Source organism: Urtica dioica, chromosome 7 (genome assembly GCF_054948205.1).
Source record: "Urtica dioica subsp. dioica isolate 48M chromosome 7, U.dioica_male_clone48M_v1_H2, whole genome shotgun sequence".
In the NCBI taxonomy this organism is placed as follows: Eukaryota; Viridiplantae; Streptophyta; class Magnoliopsida; order Rosales; family Urticaceae; genus Urtica; species Urtica dioica.
The window spans coordinates 44742818-44761154 of record NC_142762.1 but is presented as its reverse complement, the minus strand read 5'-3'; the positions used below and the strand labels follow the sequence as shown (position 1 = coordinate 44761154).

The window sequence follows — 18337 nt, the reverse complement described above, 5'->3', positions numbered from 1 at the left end:
GAGCCTCATTAAAACCTCTCCGAATCTTCTGGAGAGAGAAGTCAGATAGAGAATATAGTGTCTTTTACATAAGATTGATGTCGTTGTTACAGAAGCAACGAATGGTTATGGAGGGACGATATATTTAGCGCAATGGCTGTTTGTGAAGATATGGTCATGTATGTATCAAAAATAATAAATATCACATGCTGATGAATATCAACTCTCTATATGTATAGACTTCCCGGAATGTAAGAAGTAAGAAAAAGAATGTAAGACTATATACTCAAAAGACTTTTCAGCAAAATCAAATCATTTGAGAATATCACGGGTTCTCTTTTTTCCTTGGCGCTTTCTAACTTGGACGTACTTGCTTTCCATATTTTCAACGGTCAAACCCCTCAAGTTTTGTCTCTCAATTTAACAACCCCGGAAAGACTATAATAATAAGCTGCTAAACATAATTAATAAGTTAACACGCTCGTACTAATCTCATTAATAAGATTCAACAACGATACAAAAAATAAAAATAAAAAACAATACGCGTTACGAACAAGCTAGATGGTAGAAGAACATAGTCGTTCCGAACACACATAACACAAATAATTTTAAATAATATAATAAAATAAACTAAAAACCAACGACAACAATGGAACGGACGATACTTCAACTTCAGTAAGTTGAAACCTGATCTAAGAAATCACAGAACGCAAAAGTGTATATATATATTCTGAGTCTAAGGATTGGACAAAAATGGCCTTGGTTGATCATATATGTTGGTTAAATATACATTATTTTTAATAAAATAAAAAAAAGCAAAAAAAAAACATTCAGTTGCAATAATAATATATTACTCGCCTCTTCTTCTCAACGATTGTGAAGTGGATCGGCAGCGTTTGGAACTTTCCTCTTGCTCGTGAACAGAGCGTCAAAAGAGTGCCTCAGCCTCCGACTCAGCTTCTGTACTTGCTTGTCGTACAAAGAGCTCGTCTTCGGAGACTCTTTGTTCTCGTGTCTCACCACTTTATCATTATTATTGTTAATATAATTGGTCACCGAAGTTTCGACGTCCTTATTGTTGTTTTCTCCGAAGACCAACAGTGAGAGCAGCAAAAAGAACACCAGCTTCTGAACCAGCCCCACTTGCCAAAATCTGCGCTCAAGACTCAGCATTTCTTTTTCTGAAATAGGGTTTTGGGTTTATGAATAATGGCAAAAGGAAAAGAAAAGAGGGATATATAGTTGTAGACTTGTAGTAGTTATCTAATCTTTTAGTAATGTTATAATAAGGATTATGTTTGCTGAAGGAAAAAAAGGCACTGTATGGGAAAAGCTATATGGCTTTGTTTGGCAGTGTGGGGGAAAAGTGTTCGTGGTGTTATTGAGTGTGTATAGCCTGCAAACAAGGGACACATTTCACGAGAAGACAATTTCTATTTTTAATTCATGGCTTTTAGGCACGTGAAATCCCCGATCAAAATTAATTTTTAGTGGAAGTGGCCAACAATACATCTAGGTCCTCAAACCTTTCTTAGTAATTATTTAAATCCTCAACCTTAGGATTAAATGTAGCATTTGGAGTGTAATTATATCATATATACAAGCACTTAAATTTGTACAATGATATCCATACAAGCAAAGACAAAGCCAGATTCTAATGTTAAATTGGCTATAATTTTGTTTTTTTTTTATGGTGGGTAGTACCACATGAATTTTATAAATAGACCTCATTTATGATGGGGAAAAACCGTGATTACAACCACTAGAACAAGAAAATAATAAAAATAAATAAAAGAAAAATGAATCTAAAATAAAGGAAAGAAAAAAAAGAAAGCAAAGAAGAAAAATTACATAACGCTTTTGTGATATTTAGTTTTCTCTTGTTATCTTTTACAATAAGATTTCGAATATTATAAGACAAATATGATAAACTAAAAAGAGAATAATGAGGGAAAGAAAGCCTTATTTTACTTTGTAAAGAGAATCAACCATAGTTTGCTCATGATACACATATTTAAACTCCATATTCTTCACCGCTCCCATAATGAAATTCCATCTGCCAATGAATTAGTGAGGTAGAGTCTTACCTCGTAAAGCCTCAGTAAGAACTTTAGAGAATCACTCTCAATGATAGAGATGTCATGTCAATAAAAATGCAATTTCTGTATGTTTTTTTATAAAACTTGCAACCGCAGCCTGAAGACTTGTATTAACAATAATAGGGCAAGCAAAATTAATGATACAATGACCATATATATATATCCTTAAAAATTCTGTCAACAGCCCCACATTCACCAAAAAAAGTAGCCATTGCCACTAGAAGGAGGATTCCATTTCATCCATACAAAACATGTATTCATAGTGATGGTAGTAAATTACCTCATCAGTAAAGGAGTAAGATCAAGCTCATGGCTTGATCTATTGAGAAGAAAAGTAAAGCTGTCGATAGTGTTTTTCAGACATTCAACATCCATCGAGCACTCATCGAAAACACACCTTCACCTATTTTTGAATTTCCCATAGTATTATACATATAGTTTGGATTTTAATTTTAACACAATTATTCTTGACATCACCTTTGATCCAATTTTGGAAGAAGTGTGAGACCGTCAATTCTCTGGATAAGTGATTGAGATTAGCTCTGAAAATCTTCCGAATAAATTATAAAGCAATATCTCCGGTGAGAAAAAATAGAATAAAATTTCAGAAGAGTGAACGCTGCAACACCGACATTTATAAATCATAGGGATATTGAAACGACAAATCCGATCGTCGGTAGGAACAGCAAAGTACCATAGTTTCCATATGAAAAAACAAATTTTAGATGGCACTTTAGCTTTCCAAAGCTTAAAATTTAAATGGTCAAAAGTATCACCAGTAATTTGTTCATTTTTAATGTTGAAAAAAAACAAATAATAGTATTAAAAAAAAAAATCCTCCTCCCCTCCACTCTAAATACTAATTAAAAGATATTAGCCATTTTCTAAATTATTATAATAGGAACCATGATTCTTTGAATCACGGAAAGTTACGTTTGAGAAAAACGATATAGATGCCACAAAATGATAAGGTTGAGGGTTCAAGTGTTGTTAAAAAAAAGATAGAAGACCTATTTACAAAAGCTAGGGGGCTAAAAAAAAACCGTACTTAATTTAGGGACTGAAAGCTAGAAGAAAAAAAATTAGTGAAGCATGAAAAAGTTTGATTCAGTAAGGGTTTTTTTTTTTTTTTTTTTTTTTGAAAACATAAACTCTTTTATGTTTCACGAGGACTTTTGGTTCACTACTTTTTTCTTCTAGCTTTCAGTCCCTACTCCAACTCAAACTTATGACACATATACCATATTATAAACTTGGCTCTTCTGCTTTTGTTCTTCTTCTCTCTCTCTCTCCCCTTTTTTCTTCGTATTGCTTGTCGGCTTTGGAAATGGAAGGTAGTCCATTTTTAGCTTTAAGGCCAATCTGCTTTTTTTGAATCTAGCCACAGAAAAACCAATTATAAATATGAAAGAGAGGGAAAAAAATGTCTGTTGTTCATGTCATATGTATTAGAGGTGTGCTTGTTTGTTTCTTCGTGCTTGCTACTAAAGCTAATGATACGTACGATGAAATATTTGCTTAAAGATGACGTTTTTGAGTGGTCAAATCATGCTTAGCGTAAGTAACGTCATTCCCAATGACTTTTTTTTTCTTTCTTTTTTTGAATGATGCAGAAATATGAGAGTAAAATAATCCAAGGGTTAATTATGTGCTCCCTTTATTTGACAACACGCTTTCTTTTTTCTCTGTGAATTTTTTGGCTTTGTCTCCTCTCCAAGTATTATCTGAACTCAGAGCTTTCTTTTCAATTTCGGAGCAAAGGAAAAAGAAGAAGAAAAAAAATTAAAGATGTTTGGGTCACTGTTAGAGTGTTAGTTGGTTTTAAACTTCAGTAATTATTATTCCCCGGGACATATTTTTTTTATTATTAATATTAAGCATTTAATTGAGAATTGAGATGCAACCAAAAAAAAAAAAAGAACGTAAGTATTTTATGATGTATGCACAATAATAAGATTACTATATTCATTGAGGTTGAACTTATGTTAGCTACTAAGCATTATTTTTTGAAAGAGAATGTTATGGTAAACTAATAGTTTTGAACCAAAGGTAATGTATATATTGTGTTACGGGCTTTATATATATTTATGATATATATATATATATAAAAACACCAAAATAAATGTATATCATCGTACTAAATTTATGTTATTTTTCATTTTTCCACCAAGAGAAAATAGGAATCCTACTCAGAAAACGACGAGCAATAAAAAAGTCCCGCTACGAGACCAACAAATATAATAAAAAAAAAAGTTAATACTCTTGAATTAATTTTGACACGTTGGATTTTGATCAAAAAGTATCGAGGATATCATAATGGGAAATGGTCCCAAGTAGTAGTAGTTTTAATACTTTTGACCAAAATAAACCAAAGTATAATTTTGGACACTTCTAGTAGTGGGTCTCATGTCAAATGTCAATATTACCCTATCATTTCATTTTTTTTCTCATTTCTTTCCTTTTTCATTTCTACACTTCTTTTCTCATTTCATTTTTTGTTTTTATTTTTTTTCTTTCATTTTTCTTCATATATGGCAGCGAAGGTAGCAAAATTATTATTATTAGTGTTTTTTTTTTTTATCTCTCCCAGAACCTTCACGTCCAAAAACCACGGTTATAAATATATAGACATACATGTCTACAGTTACAGAAATTTGTAGACATATATGTCTACATTATCGAAATTGTAAACATACATGTGTATAACTATAAAAATTATAGATGTACATGAGTTGTAGACATGTATGTCTACATTATCAAAATTGTAAACGTATATATCTACAAATATAGAAATTGTAGATTTAGATATCTATAATTATCGAAATTGTATACATACATGTCTGAATAAAATTGTAGACATACGCTTGTTAAAAAAAACATTTCATGACCCGAGTTTTTTTTTAAACAAAATGTCAATTTCAAACAACAATGTAGAACACACACTTCTCTAAACACCTCAATTTTCAATCAGACAAACCCATGTGATATATTATATACACACTTTGAGAGCATATTTAAAAAATAAAATATCACAATCCTCTCTGAAAGGCACTAATTTCTTTCTTTCATTCGATACCCACACTTTGAAAGACATCGTCGTGACATCAAAACCGAATTTGAAGAGGAACAAGAAAAAGAAAGACGGGAAACAATAAAGAGAAACTTTGTTCACTCGTCATCTTCCAGTGACTTGCAACGTATTTCATATCGTTGTAATTAGTATAATCGACAGTACCATAAGTCCCTGAACAAATACAACAATTCCACATTTATTAAATTTATCTAAGAAGAAACAAGTCTAACTTATCAAATATATAATCATATTAAATCTAATGTTGCTATCTTACGAAACTCCTGTAAGGCTATCTTATCTATATACCAGGCAGAGAAAAAGAAAAGAGAAGAAACCATACCAGAGTTGTCGCGATTAATCTCGTCATCACGCGCGTCCTAACGTCCCTGCACTTCACCCAGAGCGCCGTTGTCGAAGATTCTGACAGCTGGCCTTTTCCCGGCCGATTCGAATACGCGACGAATGCGTCGTCTCCGTTGCGGCTGGGTACGAGGATGCTCCGAATTTTCGAAGATCAGCCTCGATGATCTCGCCGTCGAGGTTTTTGGCTTCGGCGATAGCACGGCGACCGAGACCGCTCGATGTCTAGAACCCCATGGAGCGTTACGGCGGCGAAAGTGGCGGTTCTGGCGTGCCTCAGAGGCGAGGGAGGTCGGGGTCGAAGCACGGGCCGAGGTTGAGTAATGTGGCAGTGGGAAAGGAATCGACAGTAATGGCGGATTAAAGTTTCTTCTCTTTGGTTCTGGGTGTTTTTGGTGTGTTGTGCAATGTTGAACCGAGCGAGGAAGGGGAAAATGAGAGGAGGTTCGGTGGGTAGGTGAGAAAAAAACACAAGGGTAAAAATGTATTTTCACTCTGAACCAACTAGTAAATGTGTCCAAAATTGTACTTTTGTTTATTTTGATCAAAAGTATTAAAATTATGGGACCATTTCCCTATCATAATTTATAATTTAGAATAATTTCAACCAGATTATTTCTAAGGGCCCAATAAGTTAACGGGCCATACCCAAGTTCTTTAGATGGGCCCAAATATATGGAAGTAAGCCCAACTATCATCATCGTAAGCGGCACAAAACTGCTACTTCAAAACGGCAGCGTTTATTAGGAAGACATAAATAAACTCAAATCGAGTATAAAGGAAAATATTTTATTCAAAAAAAATAAAAATAAAAGTATATAGGAAAATAAAAAAGAGAATAAAACAACTTTAACAGAACAATCACACACTTCTCGCCGAAAAGACCAACCGGCCAACCGCTCTCTCCTGAGGCTTATCTCCGGTGAAACGGCGTCGCGTGAAGACGATGATCTCCATAACTTCGACGGAGCTCAACTACTTGGTTTTCCGATATCTTCATGAATCAGGTTCTCTATATTCCGTTTCTACTTCGTCACTTTTTTTTTATTATTTTCCCGTTTTCCCTTTACATTTCGTGCATTACAAACCATGGCTACAAATTCGAAAACAGTTTCTATTTTCTGTAGGGTATTTTTTAATTTCGAGTACGTTCTTTCGTCTTACAAATCGTAGTTTGTTATAATTTCTAGTGCCAGTGTTGTCATTCGATTAGGTTAAACCTAACTCGCAAAATTTACTGTGGAGTTATATAAAATATATTTTTTTTGTTAAATTGTGGTAACAGAAAGATATATTTGCAATTTACGTGAGCTTGGTTAAAATTCTCAGGCTTCACACATTCAGCTTTTGCTTTTGGCTATGAAGCGGGTATTAACAAGAGCACAGTCGATGGTGATTTAGTTCCACCTTGTGCTCTTGTTACATTTGTGCAAAAGGGGCTTCAGTACCTTGAGTTAGAAGCAAACTTGGGCAATGTAAGTTGATAGTTTTTCTACACTTATGTGGGGACAGGCTTTTCCGGGGTTCTTATCATTTATTTCTCCGTACTTTCTTAGCTAAGTGTTTTCGGTTCTCTCTACTTGTGTAGAACGACACCGACGTAGACGAGGATTTCTCGTTTCTTCAGCCCCTCGATCTGATTACTAAAGATCCTTATGAATTGCAAAGGATCGTTAAGGAAAAGAAGGAAAATCTTCAAAAGGATAAGTCCGAAGCAACTCGGAAAGAGAGTGAGGCCAAGCAGAAAGAGGAACCGGAACGTGTGGTTGGAGGAGATGAGAAACCGAGCGAAAAGAAAGGAATGGAAATAGATGAACAAAATGATAAAGAGAAGGTGTTGAAGGAGTCAGAAGAAGTGAAGGAAAAAGTGAAGGAAGATGGACACGTTCCTGAGAAGGCTGAAGATCCCATTCAAACTGAAAACGAGGAAAATGGTTGCGGTAGTTTCTTCTACAATTTATTTTATTTCTCTATTTTCTTGTCAAATGGGTATTGTTACTTTAAGAAAGCTTTCTAAAACGATGTGAGCGTGTGATTAGGAGCGGAGCCAATGGAAATCACCACAACACCCGCAATTGTGCATTGTGAAATTCCTAGTTCTGATGTAACAATTCTAGAAGGGCACACCTCAGAGGTTTGGACGATTTTGGATGATGCAGTGTTAGGCTTTTTATTTTTTCTAAAATTTTTATGATTTGCGTATAACATGAACCGATTCTCCAATATTTTAGGTTTTCTCTTGTGCATGGAGTCCATCAGGTTCACTTCTAGCATCTGTGTGAGTATAGACTTTTGTAATGGTTTATTGCCAATATCTACTTATTGAGAACCAATTTTAATATTTGAATATTCTGTTGCTGCAGAGCTGGAGATTCAACAGCACGGATTTGGACCATAGCTGATGGTGCTTCTACATCTGCCCTGCCTAATGCTCCCGTAAATGCCGTTGTGCTAAAACATTTTAAGGGTAGAACTAATGAGAAAAGCAAGGATGTGACAACACTGGATTGGAACGTGAGCTTCGTTCCCCTTTTTTCATCGTTTTAAATTTCAATGAGATTACTATTGTGTTTGTATCCATGTCTTTTCTTGTACTCAATGTTTGATAATCTTGAAATCTCTCTTTTAAGGGCGATGGGACGTTACTTGCAACTGGTTCATATGATGGACAAGCAAGAATATGGTCTAGAGACGGTTGGTTTTTTTTTTTTTTTTTTTTTTTCAGATTCCCTTTTGGTATTGCTAACTTATTCTGATCGATGCTACTTTTATATCATGTTTTTATATATTACTAGGAGAGCTAAGGAGTATGTTTAACAGGCATAAAGGTCCTATCTTTTCTCTTAAGTGGAACAAGAAAGGTGATTATCTTCTTAGCGGTAGCGTGGATAAAACCGCAATAGTATGGGACATAAAGACTGGAGAGTGTAGGCAACAATTTGAATTCCATACAGGTATAACTGCTATGATTTTAATCTCTGAATTGTTTTTCAGTTCATGCGTTCAAGTTTAGCACTAAGCCTAGTTATTTTGCAGCTCCTACTTTGGATGTTGACTGGCGGAACAATGTGTCATTCGCAACATGCTCTACCGATGCTATGATACATGTTTGCAAGATCGGAGAGAAACAACCAGTCAAAACTTTCGCAGGGCATCAGGTTTTGTGAATACTCTCGTTCCCTTGCAAAAATTTCCATATTTAGTGGATTATGATGTGCAGTGGTCAATTCTTTTCAACTCTGTTTCGTCAAGTTAAATTGGTTTAACATGTCTCTTTCAGCTACTAATGAAAAATGACACATACATTCTCTCCCATCTTCATGCAATCATGCAGTCTTGAAATTGGTAAAAATTATTAAATTATGAGTATTTTATTTTTTCAGAGCGAAGTTAATGCTATCAAATGGGATCCAACTGGTACTTTATTGGCTTCTTGTTCTGATGATTACACTGCAAAGGTAATTTCTCGAAATTCTGTTTGCGGTTCAAGTTTTCTATTTTACACGGCTATGTGCGACATGTAATGTAAGCTCATGTGAAGCTGAGGCTTGTATATACTAAACTACCTGCCTTCCCTTCTTTTTTTTTCTTTGCTCGTGTAGAAACTGGAAGTGCTTTTCATAGGTTTTGGCTTTCACTCTTAACAATTGATAATTTACATTTTGTCAGATATGGAGTATGAAACAGGACAAGCACTTGCATGATTTGAGAGAGCATGCAAAGGTAACATTTCTAAACCTTACATGAACTTATGTCAAACGAGATTTACTAAATCTCATCAAGTGGTTCATGAAGCGTTGACACTTTGAACAATATTATGTAACAACAGAATCATTGCAGTACTAATCCAAATTTTATTTATACTAATTGTAGGAGATTTATACTATCCGTTGGAGCCCTACAGGACCAGGCACAAACAACCCAAATAAACAGTTACTGCTAGCAAGGTAAGCAAGGAGAAATAAACTCCATGTTTCTTATCTCGGGCGAAGCCACAGATAGTTTCAGATTTTTGTCCATTGAGAGAAGAAGTAAAAACAAAATAGCTTCATTGCTACTTATTCATCAATAACGTGTTTTATATTTGTCCCCGTAAACAGTGCTTCATTTGACTCGTCTATAAAGTTGTGGGATGTAGAACTAGGGAAAGTTCTCTACAACTTCAACGGCCACAGGTAATGCTCTGATTCAATTATCAATGTCTTTATATTGGACATTAGATTCGCAGGTCTAGTACATGAATGCAAATATAATAGGCGACAAACTTATTCAAAATTCCAAATCCGAATGATTTCGGTTTTGATGTAAATCATTATCATAGATGCGATTTGCTTGATAAATTATAACATGAGCTTATATGACGATGGTGAAAACGCAGGGATCCCGTATACTCGATTTCATTTAGCCCGAACGGGGAGTACTTGGCCAGTGGATCGATGGACAAATGCTTGCATATTTGGTCCATTAAAGAAGGGAAAATCATAAGAACGTACACTGGAAATGGTGGCATATTTGAACTTTGTTGGAACAAAGAAGGCAACAGGGTTGCTGCTTCTTTTGCCAACAACATCGTTTGTGTGGTTGACTTTAGAATGTAGACTTTGGAATTTTCTGTTTATCTATGACTTTTGTAGTTTGTGAATTGTGATGACCCCATTATTTTAGAACCATAGAACAGCTTTCTGGTTAATATAACGAGTGATTAAATGTTCATTTCTGTTGCTCTCTCCACTCGGTTCTTAGCAATCCGGGACAAAATGACCGGCTAAAAGGAAATTGCCCATTGAAAATTAATTATACATACATATGCACCAATTTTTTTTTTCTTTTTATTACAAGGTCATTCCGTGGATATATTCCACGTGTACAAGCCCACCAAATAAATTTTACCCCAAAAACTTTGATGAGCCTTATGGCCATTGATGTTCTTGAAAGGAAACAAGCTCCGAAGAAACTTTATACAGTGATAAACAACACAGCAAAAATCTTTTGTCGAGGAGACAAACAGACTCCGAAGATCTACAAGAAAAAGACAGATCAAACCCACTAAACTACAAGCAATTAGATTCATGAACAGACTTTTCAAATGCATCACAACCGTACCCATTACAGAAGATTAACAAACCTACCCCAACCAATTAGAACTAACTTCAAATCACCAAAACCTGAAAACCTAGCATCTGCTGAAAGTTCCACAGTCAGGCTCCCAAAAAATTAACAGGAAAGTTAACCTTGAGTAACATCATTGAAATAATGAGCAGGTATTTCTGGAGGAGAAGCCATCATCGCCACACATTTGTACTGCACCAAGAACTATCTTAATCAGACAAACTCGAGCCAATGTATTAAGGTTCATCCCATATAATATATATATAAAAAAATACCTTATGCAGCTTGTATTTTTCTCTAACAGCTTTCAACGAGCCTCCTCGTCTGCTTAGATACAAGTCATGTATCAGAAGAGCACACTGCTTCAGATCCAACGGTGCATATCTCGAATATTTTTGCAGCGCCAATGTCTAGCAAAATGGTAAATCTAATCAACATCTTTTCTATCAAAGTTTATAGACTTGTTACACAAAGTTTGGTAAGCAAGGCAATAAATTACCCAAGGATGAGCCTTTGGTCTGATCATAAATCTAGCTACAAATATAACAGAAGCCGCCACAAGTGAAGGAAGGAACTTGACGCAACCATAATCAATCAAACTTAGCTCGGCAAGATAATAACCCAGAAATTCCAGGTGCAGGTTTGGATTCTGATCAAGTAAAGGTAAGCCAGTTTAAATTGGTGTACAGAGAGAAGAAAAAAACCATAAATGTAGTATTCAACTTTAGCAACCCCTTTAAGACATAACACAAACTCACTTTACTATTCTCCTGAGCAACATGAGTGAATCTCCTACAAGCCAAAATTGGAAAAAAGAGAAACAAAGATCCCTTTAATTAGTTATTACATACTGTATTATATGACTAACAAGGAAAAGGCATTAAGAACAATCTTACCTTAGAAACGTTTTAATTGTGGGACTGCCCAGTTCGAAGTTAAAGCACTTGAGTATATCAGCTTCCATTTTCACTGCCTTAACAACCATAAATAAAGCGTTCAGTGAAGTTGGTAAATCAAAAGATCTCAACTTTAATCCAAAACTGAACATGTCTATCATAAATAGAATTACCTCTTCCTTAGTGTATGTATTGTCTGTTATGTACACAAAATCTTCTACACGTGGAGGCTTAATCTCTTCATACTTTCTTCTTATCAGAACAAATGAAAAGCTATCATGTTAAGCAGATCGATTCAAAGACATAATAAAAATTCGAAAATCGCAAACATTTCAAGATACTTACGAGGCGATAAGCATCGAAGAAACGCCGACTAATTGAAGCTTTTGACGAGGGATTCTGTTTACGGAGAGAAATCGATCCATGTACGAGATCGCGAGAAAGAGAGTATCTGATAGAAGCTTGTACTCCTCTGCAACTTCCACCAACCAATCAACCAGAGTTGCTCTCATACTCGAAGTCACGTCCCTCTGAATCCTCTCCATGTAATCCGGCAAAGGCCTTCTCTTCGGATCAACCTAAAATCAAAAACCCATCTCAGATCCTCAATCCGAAAAAGCTACGTCTGGAAAATTAAAGTATCGGCATTACCTCCAATTGGTGAAGATACTCGAAAACGTCGGAGACATAAGGAACGCACATTTGTGGGTCTTCGTTCGCTTGCGATTCAACCTTCGGTTCGTTCTCTTTCTCGTCGTCGGAAATCTTAGCGGCTCTCGAGGTGTGAATCGCCATTGGCGTTTCACATAAAGGCAATTCCTTTTTGGCCTTGGGCCTCTTGCTGTTGGTGTTGCTGATCTTCTTCTTCTTCTTCTTCTGCGCCTTATTCTTCTTCTCAGCCCCCAAAACGGCGTTTGTTATTTCTCCCAAAACGACGCGCTTCTTTGAGCCGGACTGAGACTCTCCCTCCTCCGCTCTCCGCTTCGCCGTCGCACGTGTCAACCGCACGGGGCGGTTCTCCTGGTCGTCGTCCATTTGTGGGTTTGATTTTAGTTTGGGCGAGTTTTTTTCAGTGATATGAAAATGGTGACGATGGGTTTTGCTTTGGAGAGTGAGAGAGAGAGAGAGAGAGAGATTCAAGAAGAGAGCGCCATATGAGTAGCGTTTTCATTTTTTTTATTCAAAACTTAGAGCTTTGGCGCTTTAAGTTTTCCCTTCGTTTTTCGATTTTTCGGTGAATGTTTTAAATTTATTTTGGGTTTTGTTTTTTTTTTTTTTAATTGTTTTGCTGTTTGGATTCCTTTTTTTGGGGAAAATTTTTAACTGAGGCGGGACTCTAATTTTACACTAAAAAAAAGGCCTTGAAATGAAATGAAATAATTTGGGTACCGCTCTCTTGAATTTGGATCCCTTCCTATTTTAGTTATGTTTTAAAAAGGTGGCACCCTGGCTGTACTTTGGAATCTGCACTTGATTTTTTTACTGTATATATTTGAGTACGGCTTCAGATATTTAATTTCACAAGTTCGTCAAAAGTTTTGTTCCCTAGCATTTTTTTTTCTTCCTGAGGGAGTTTTGTTCATCAAAAGTTTTGATTCAAAAGGCAAAAAAGTAAGCAATCAAAATATTTAAATGCATAAAATTAAACCATCTATTGTACATAAATCATAATAAGTCGTTAGATTGCTTAATTGTATGCCTTATTAAGAACAAAAACTCTCGTTAGATGAAGAACAAAAAAGTAATTTAAAAATAATTTAGAGTATCTTAATTTCTACATACCAGATCTTATACAATACGAAAATTATGATCAAAATAGCACATAACATATCAAAATGATAGGTTTTTTTGTCTTAAATAATTATGGGCAATGGTGGCAGATGATATCGGAAATTTCGGCTCCAAACGCTAACTTTCTGCCACTAAAAATACCGTTCCGGTGCAAGCATATCGGAAGGTTCGGCTACCAATGGAGTCAGGATACCCACGAAAAGAATCACTTCCGATAACTTCCACATGTTTAACGTTTTTTATTTTTATAAATTATGGGACGTTGAATTTAAAATCTAACGGCAGAGATTTTGTCTTTTTACAGTTCGTCGCGGCGCCTTTAATTTTTTTTTTTTCATTCTTTCTTTTATTTTGTACGTTGAAACTTTCAAAAAATATCAAAAATAATATTTCCAATACCCTTAGCAAAAAATACCGTGTCCGGTAACTCAGAATTTCGACATTAACGGTCGAAAATTTTTCGTTTCGATAAGGTCCGAAAGTCTGCGCCGTCGGAAGCGGTCCTTCCGTTATCGTCCATTGCTCAAGATTAGTCTTAAATTGAGTCCTTAAACTGTTGAATTTCAAGCATTTTTAGTTCACTTATACAGTTATTTAGATCTCTTTATCAATTATTGTGGGTATTTTTAAAGGTCAAAATTAGTTTTTAATTTTTAATGCACTCTATATCGCATCATGTATAAGATGTAATTCTACTAGTATTTTACCCTCGTTCTTATAGAGAGCCTCGTGCGATCTTTCAGAAAAAAGTTCAAACATCTTAATGTTAAAATAAAAATAAAGGTTAATAGCTTTTGATAGTGATCCAATCTAGTCCTGAAACCAAACCAAACACTTTTTAAACACCTTTACGCTTTACCACATCAGACTACATCGCACTGAGAAAAATTAGCTTGTCTTAACTAGCTTAAATAATTTTCTCATTAAATAAAATATTATTGGACTAAAATGTATAGATAGAACTTTACATTCAACTTCTCATTAAATTTATCATTTCAAATAATCTGATGAAACATGAAGTATAGTTTTTCACCAAAAAAAAAGTATGTTCTAACTAGATACTTTTGATCATATTGATTTAAAGAGTACAAACAATTGAGTACAAACTGAGAGGGAAAACTCGGTTACAACTTACAATCAGTGTCTACATTTAAGGATTAACCAATTTACCCAAAAAAATAATTAAAATACAATTCAATTTTCTTTTACACTGCTTAATTGATTATTATGTCGTACGTTTGATGGGCTATTTTCGCAAGGCAACGCATCGAAGCTTTGATCCTTGACGTTGTGAATGTTACTTTGCTTGATTGTCCATTTGTGTATCAGATCACAGGCATTTGATAGAGACGGGTGGTCCTGTGATTCCTCGCAGTCAAGAACATCTTTTGGAATTCGATCCTCGAGTTGCTTTGTTAGTAAATCCGAAAATGAACAAAATTTTGCAGCAACGGTATTGGTTTACTAGTTCACAAAACTGAAATACGACATTGGTATCTCTTGAGCAGACAAATTCGTCACGCATTTCAACTGTTGATTAAAAAAACAGAAGAAAAAAAAAGTCAGAACAAATTCAATTGAGAGTTGAGACTATGCTATCTAAGCAAAAAAAACGTACCTTAGGATGCTTGTATTTATCTCTAATTGCATGAAGAGAGCCTCCTCTTTTGCCAGTGTACAAGTCATGGATGAGAAGAACACATTCCCTCAAATCAGCTGGCTTATATCCAGAATATTCCTGTAGTTCTGAGCACTGAAAAAACGACACTAAATTTAGTCTACTTTTTTACAGTGGAATTGACTAAATATCTTCAGAACTATGTTCAAGAATTATTACCCAAGGATGCGTTTTTGGGCGGAGGATGAAATTTGCGAGGAACACCGCAGAGGAAGCCACTAAAGAAGGCAAAAATTTCACACAACTGTAGTCCAATAAACTCAGCTCGGCAAGACAACTTGCCAAAAACTCGAACCGTGACACATTACATCCCTGTTTTAAAAAGATGTCAAAAACACGAAGAAAAGTTTAGAAATAGGTTCAAATTCCCAACTAAAAAACTAGACCAAGCTTGATGAAGAAAAAAATATTACCTTGTAACTTTCTTGAGCTATATTGGAGAATCTCCTGCGTAACAGAAAAATAAGGGAAACAAATAAGTTTTTGATGTTTAGAATCATATAATGTCTTTAACAGGATAATCCAATAAGAGAATCGCATTAGCACAAGTCTTTACCTTAGAAACGTTTTTGTAGTTGGATTTCCCATTTCGAAGTTGAGGGATTTAAGGACATCGGCTTCCGTTTTCACAATCTTCAATGGGATCACAAACTCAACATCAGTCAAAGAGTTCATAACTCGATATTGTTCAAGTGATTGGAAATCAGTCATTCAGTTAATACCTCTTCTTTTGTGTATGTATTATCGGTGATGTAACAGAAATCTTCCACGTTTGGAGGACTAATTTCTTCGTACTTTCTGATAAAAGAAATTCAATAATATTTATTAAGACCCGATCTGAATCGATACGATCTAGAGAAACTTATCAGAAAGTTTCTAGGTCAAACATTATGTATTTGGGGGAAAAGGACTTACGAAGCGACGAGCATAGCAGAAACACCAAGCAACTGAAGCCTCTGTCTGGGAACAGCTTTGTGAGACAAAAAACGATCGATATGAGAGATCGATAGATATAGTGTATCAGACCCGAGCTTGTATTCTTCTGCGACCTCAACCATCCAATCAACCAATACACCTCTCATATTCGCACTCACATCTCTCTGTACTCTCTCAAGATAATCGGGCAAAGGCCTTCTCTTCGACTCCGCCTAAAATTATCAACAGCAACAAATCATAATCAGAATCCATCCGATAACGTAAATCGACATCTAAAAAGGGAGTCAGATCCAATCGATTCCGAATCAATACCTCCATTTTGTGTAGATAATCGTAGATATCGGAAGCGTAAGGACCGCACATTTGAGGATCCTCCGTCGCCGTTTCAGGCTTTGGAACCGCGATCCTCTTCGTCATACCAACTCGCATTGGATTCTCAGACGGAGCAGAGTTTGTGATGTCTCCGAAAACCTCGCGCTTCTTCCTCCGTTTCTGCTCTGCCTCATCGACGGCGATCGCCGCCGCCGCGGCAGATCTCTTTAGAGCTCCTCTCGTGACTCGCATCTGCTCCGCCATTGCCGTCGAGATGGTAGAGACCGATCGAGCAAGAGAGAGAGAGAGAGAGGTTTGGGGTTTGTGGTTTGAGGTTTGAGAAATGGAAATGGAGTGAGAGGCTTTGTAGTCAGTTTTGCGGAGTTTGGATTTGGAGGGAACTGAGAGAGAGAGGTAATTAAAAAGGCGAAACGAAGCGCCAGATTTTTATTTCTTTGGATTCCGTACATATTTCGAGTGTCAAAAAAACAATTAGAATACTAGATAGTTTTGCGCGCTTTTGTTGGATGGTGAAAATCAAAATTTTCCATTTTGAGTTTTTGGACTTTCGCCACGTTTGCATGAAAAAATAAATATTATAACATGTCTCTCTTTCTCTCTGATGTGTTGTCGTTCAAATTTTGAAAACAAAAACAAATTTGGACCTTTTGGGAGATTCGACTCTTTTTAGTGGTTCCCGGTCAGTCAAATATTATTAAGGACTCGGCGGGATTGTTTTTATAACTGTTTGAATAATTAATGTCTTATTGTCTTTACCTTATTACAAGCCCGCTCTTTTCAATTTTCATTTTCACCTCATCAATGAGCTTGATTAATAAAATACTTAAATGTCTGAGGATTTTCAATAAGATGGTTATGCAATGAAGAATGATTTTAATTAAGGAAAGAAAAATTATTGATTTTATAGTGTAAAGCTCGTTAAAAAAAACAATTACCACAATTTTTTTAATAGAAGGTTCCTTATATGATAATATTATATGCTCGTTAAAAAAAACAATTACCACAATTTTTTTATAGTGTAAAGCTCGTTAAAAAATTAGATTATAAACACAATAACGATATCATAACAATAACAATAATATTGAGTTACTAGTCTTTTCAAATTTATAGTTCATATCTAAAAAAAATGAAATTTAAAAAATATAGTAATATTGTATGTTTACTAAACTTTGATGGCACAGCCGGAGAGAAGTTTAAAATTATGGCTCCTACGTCATAAAGAAAGCCACCGGAATTTCCTTGTAGGCGGCAGGGTGGGACATATGATTTATATGAATAATTTTTTGATATATGATTTATATGAATATAGTTCCTATTTCGAATACATTGTGTTTGGTAGTTAACTCAAAAAGTTTTTTGTTTTTTGTTTTCTAATTTTTGTAGTTGTATTGAAAAACTGTTTTGTAGTTGTTTTCGAAAAGTTGTTTGGTACAGTTTTCATTTTTGTTTTTGATAAAGTGAAAAAACTGAAAAAAGTGTTTGGTATAGTTTTCATTTTTGTTTTTGAAAGAATGAAAAGAGAAGATGAGGAGAAAGAGGAGAGAAGAGAATAATTTTTTTTTCAAAAACACATTTTATTTGTTTTCAGTTTTCTTTACTTTTTTCCAAAACAACTTCAAAATTTTTTGAAATTTTTTTCCGAAAACACTTTACCAAACATGTTTTCAATTTTTGTTTTCAATTTTTTCAACTCAAAAACTAAAAAACAACTCAGTTTTTGAGATTAGAAACAAACATGGCCAGCTTTTATAGTTTTCTTCATAATATTAACTATACAGTTTTAGTTATAATATGTAGTGGAAAAAAATAGTTTGAAAACATCTTCTTGTCAAAGTTCTTAGTTCAAGTTCTTATGACACACCTTCATCACCCAAAATTATTGTCTCTTATGCCAACTAATTTCTCCAAAATTGGTTAAAAAAACCCAATTTCACATTTTTGAAAAACACCGAAGATGACCCGATCTAAGTTCCAACATCTTCCTAAATTTAATCCTCATTTGTTCCAATATCATCCACGACCTCGATCTATCTTTGTTATACACAACAACAAAATATCATCCACCGCCTTCATACACTACAAG

The 18337-nt window shown here is 35.0% G+C and overlaps 3 protein-coding genes across 5 annotated transcripts; 1 reads left to right on the top strand and 2 right to left on the bottom strand.

The window, feature by feature from the left end:
* Positions 1-6326: 6326 nt before the first annotated feature.
* HOS15 (WD-40 repeat family protein) lies at positions 6327-10232 on the top strand. 2 transcript variants are annotated; one of them, XM_089621139.1, is made up of 14 exons: positions 6327-6518; positions 6841-6986; positions 7100-7445; positions 7551-7645; positions 7743-7789; positions 7875-8025; positions 8142-8205; positions 8307-8465; positions 8548-8669; positions 8895-8969; positions 9181-9234; positions 9385-9458; positions 9612-9686; positions 9890-10232. In XM_089621139.1, exons 1-14 carry the CDS (start codon positions 6458-6460, stop codon positions 10107-10109), a joined length of 1689 nt encoding a protein of 562 aa, XP_089477265.1. In that variant the 5' UTR covers positions 6327-6457; the 3' UTR covers positions 10110-10232. The 2 variants fall into 2 exon arrangements, with proteins under 2 accessions (XP_089477265.1, XP_089477264.1); XM_089621138.1 differs by having other exon boundaries at positions 7100-7451.
* Positions 10233-10294: 62 nt separating this feature from the next.
* LOC149392031 (putative cyclin-A3-1) lies at positions 10295-12728 on the bottom strand. Of its 2 annotated transcripts, none has more exons than XM_089621140.1 (8): positions 12168-12728; positions 11862-12094; positions 11690-11768; positions 11517-11593; positions 11379-11412; positions 11120-11269; positions 10896-11030; positions 10295-10812 (listed from the first exon to the last, which is right to left on the bottom strand). In XM_089621140.1, the coding sequence occupies exons 1-8, from the start codon at positions 12549-12551 to the stop codon at positions 10738-10740; spliced, it is 1167 nt and encodes a 388-aa protein (XP_089477266.1). In that variant the 5' UTR covers positions 12552-12728; the 3' UTR covers positions 10295-10737. The 2 variants fall into 2 exon arrangements, with proteins under 2 accessions (XP_089477266.1, XP_089477267.1); XM_089621141.1 differs by having other exon boundaries at positions 11690-11765; positions 12168-12725.
* A 1562-nt stretch (positions 12729-14290) lies between these two features.
* LOC149392030 (putative cyclin-A3-1) lies at positions 14291-16637 on the bottom strand. The gene is made up of 8 exons (XM_089621142.1): positions 16234-16637; positions 15901-16133; positions 15708-15783; positions 15542-15618; positions 15399-15432; positions 15145-15297; positions 14926-15060; positions 14291-14837 (listed from the first exon to the last, which is right to left on the bottom strand). The coding sequence occupies exons 1-8, from the start codon at positions 16495-16497 to the stop codon at positions 14772-14774; spliced, it is 1038 nt and encodes a 345-aa protein (XP_089477268.1). The 5' UTR covers positions 16498-16637; the 3' UTR covers positions 14291-14771.
* Between the last annotated feature and the right edge of the window lie 1700 nt (positions 16638-18337).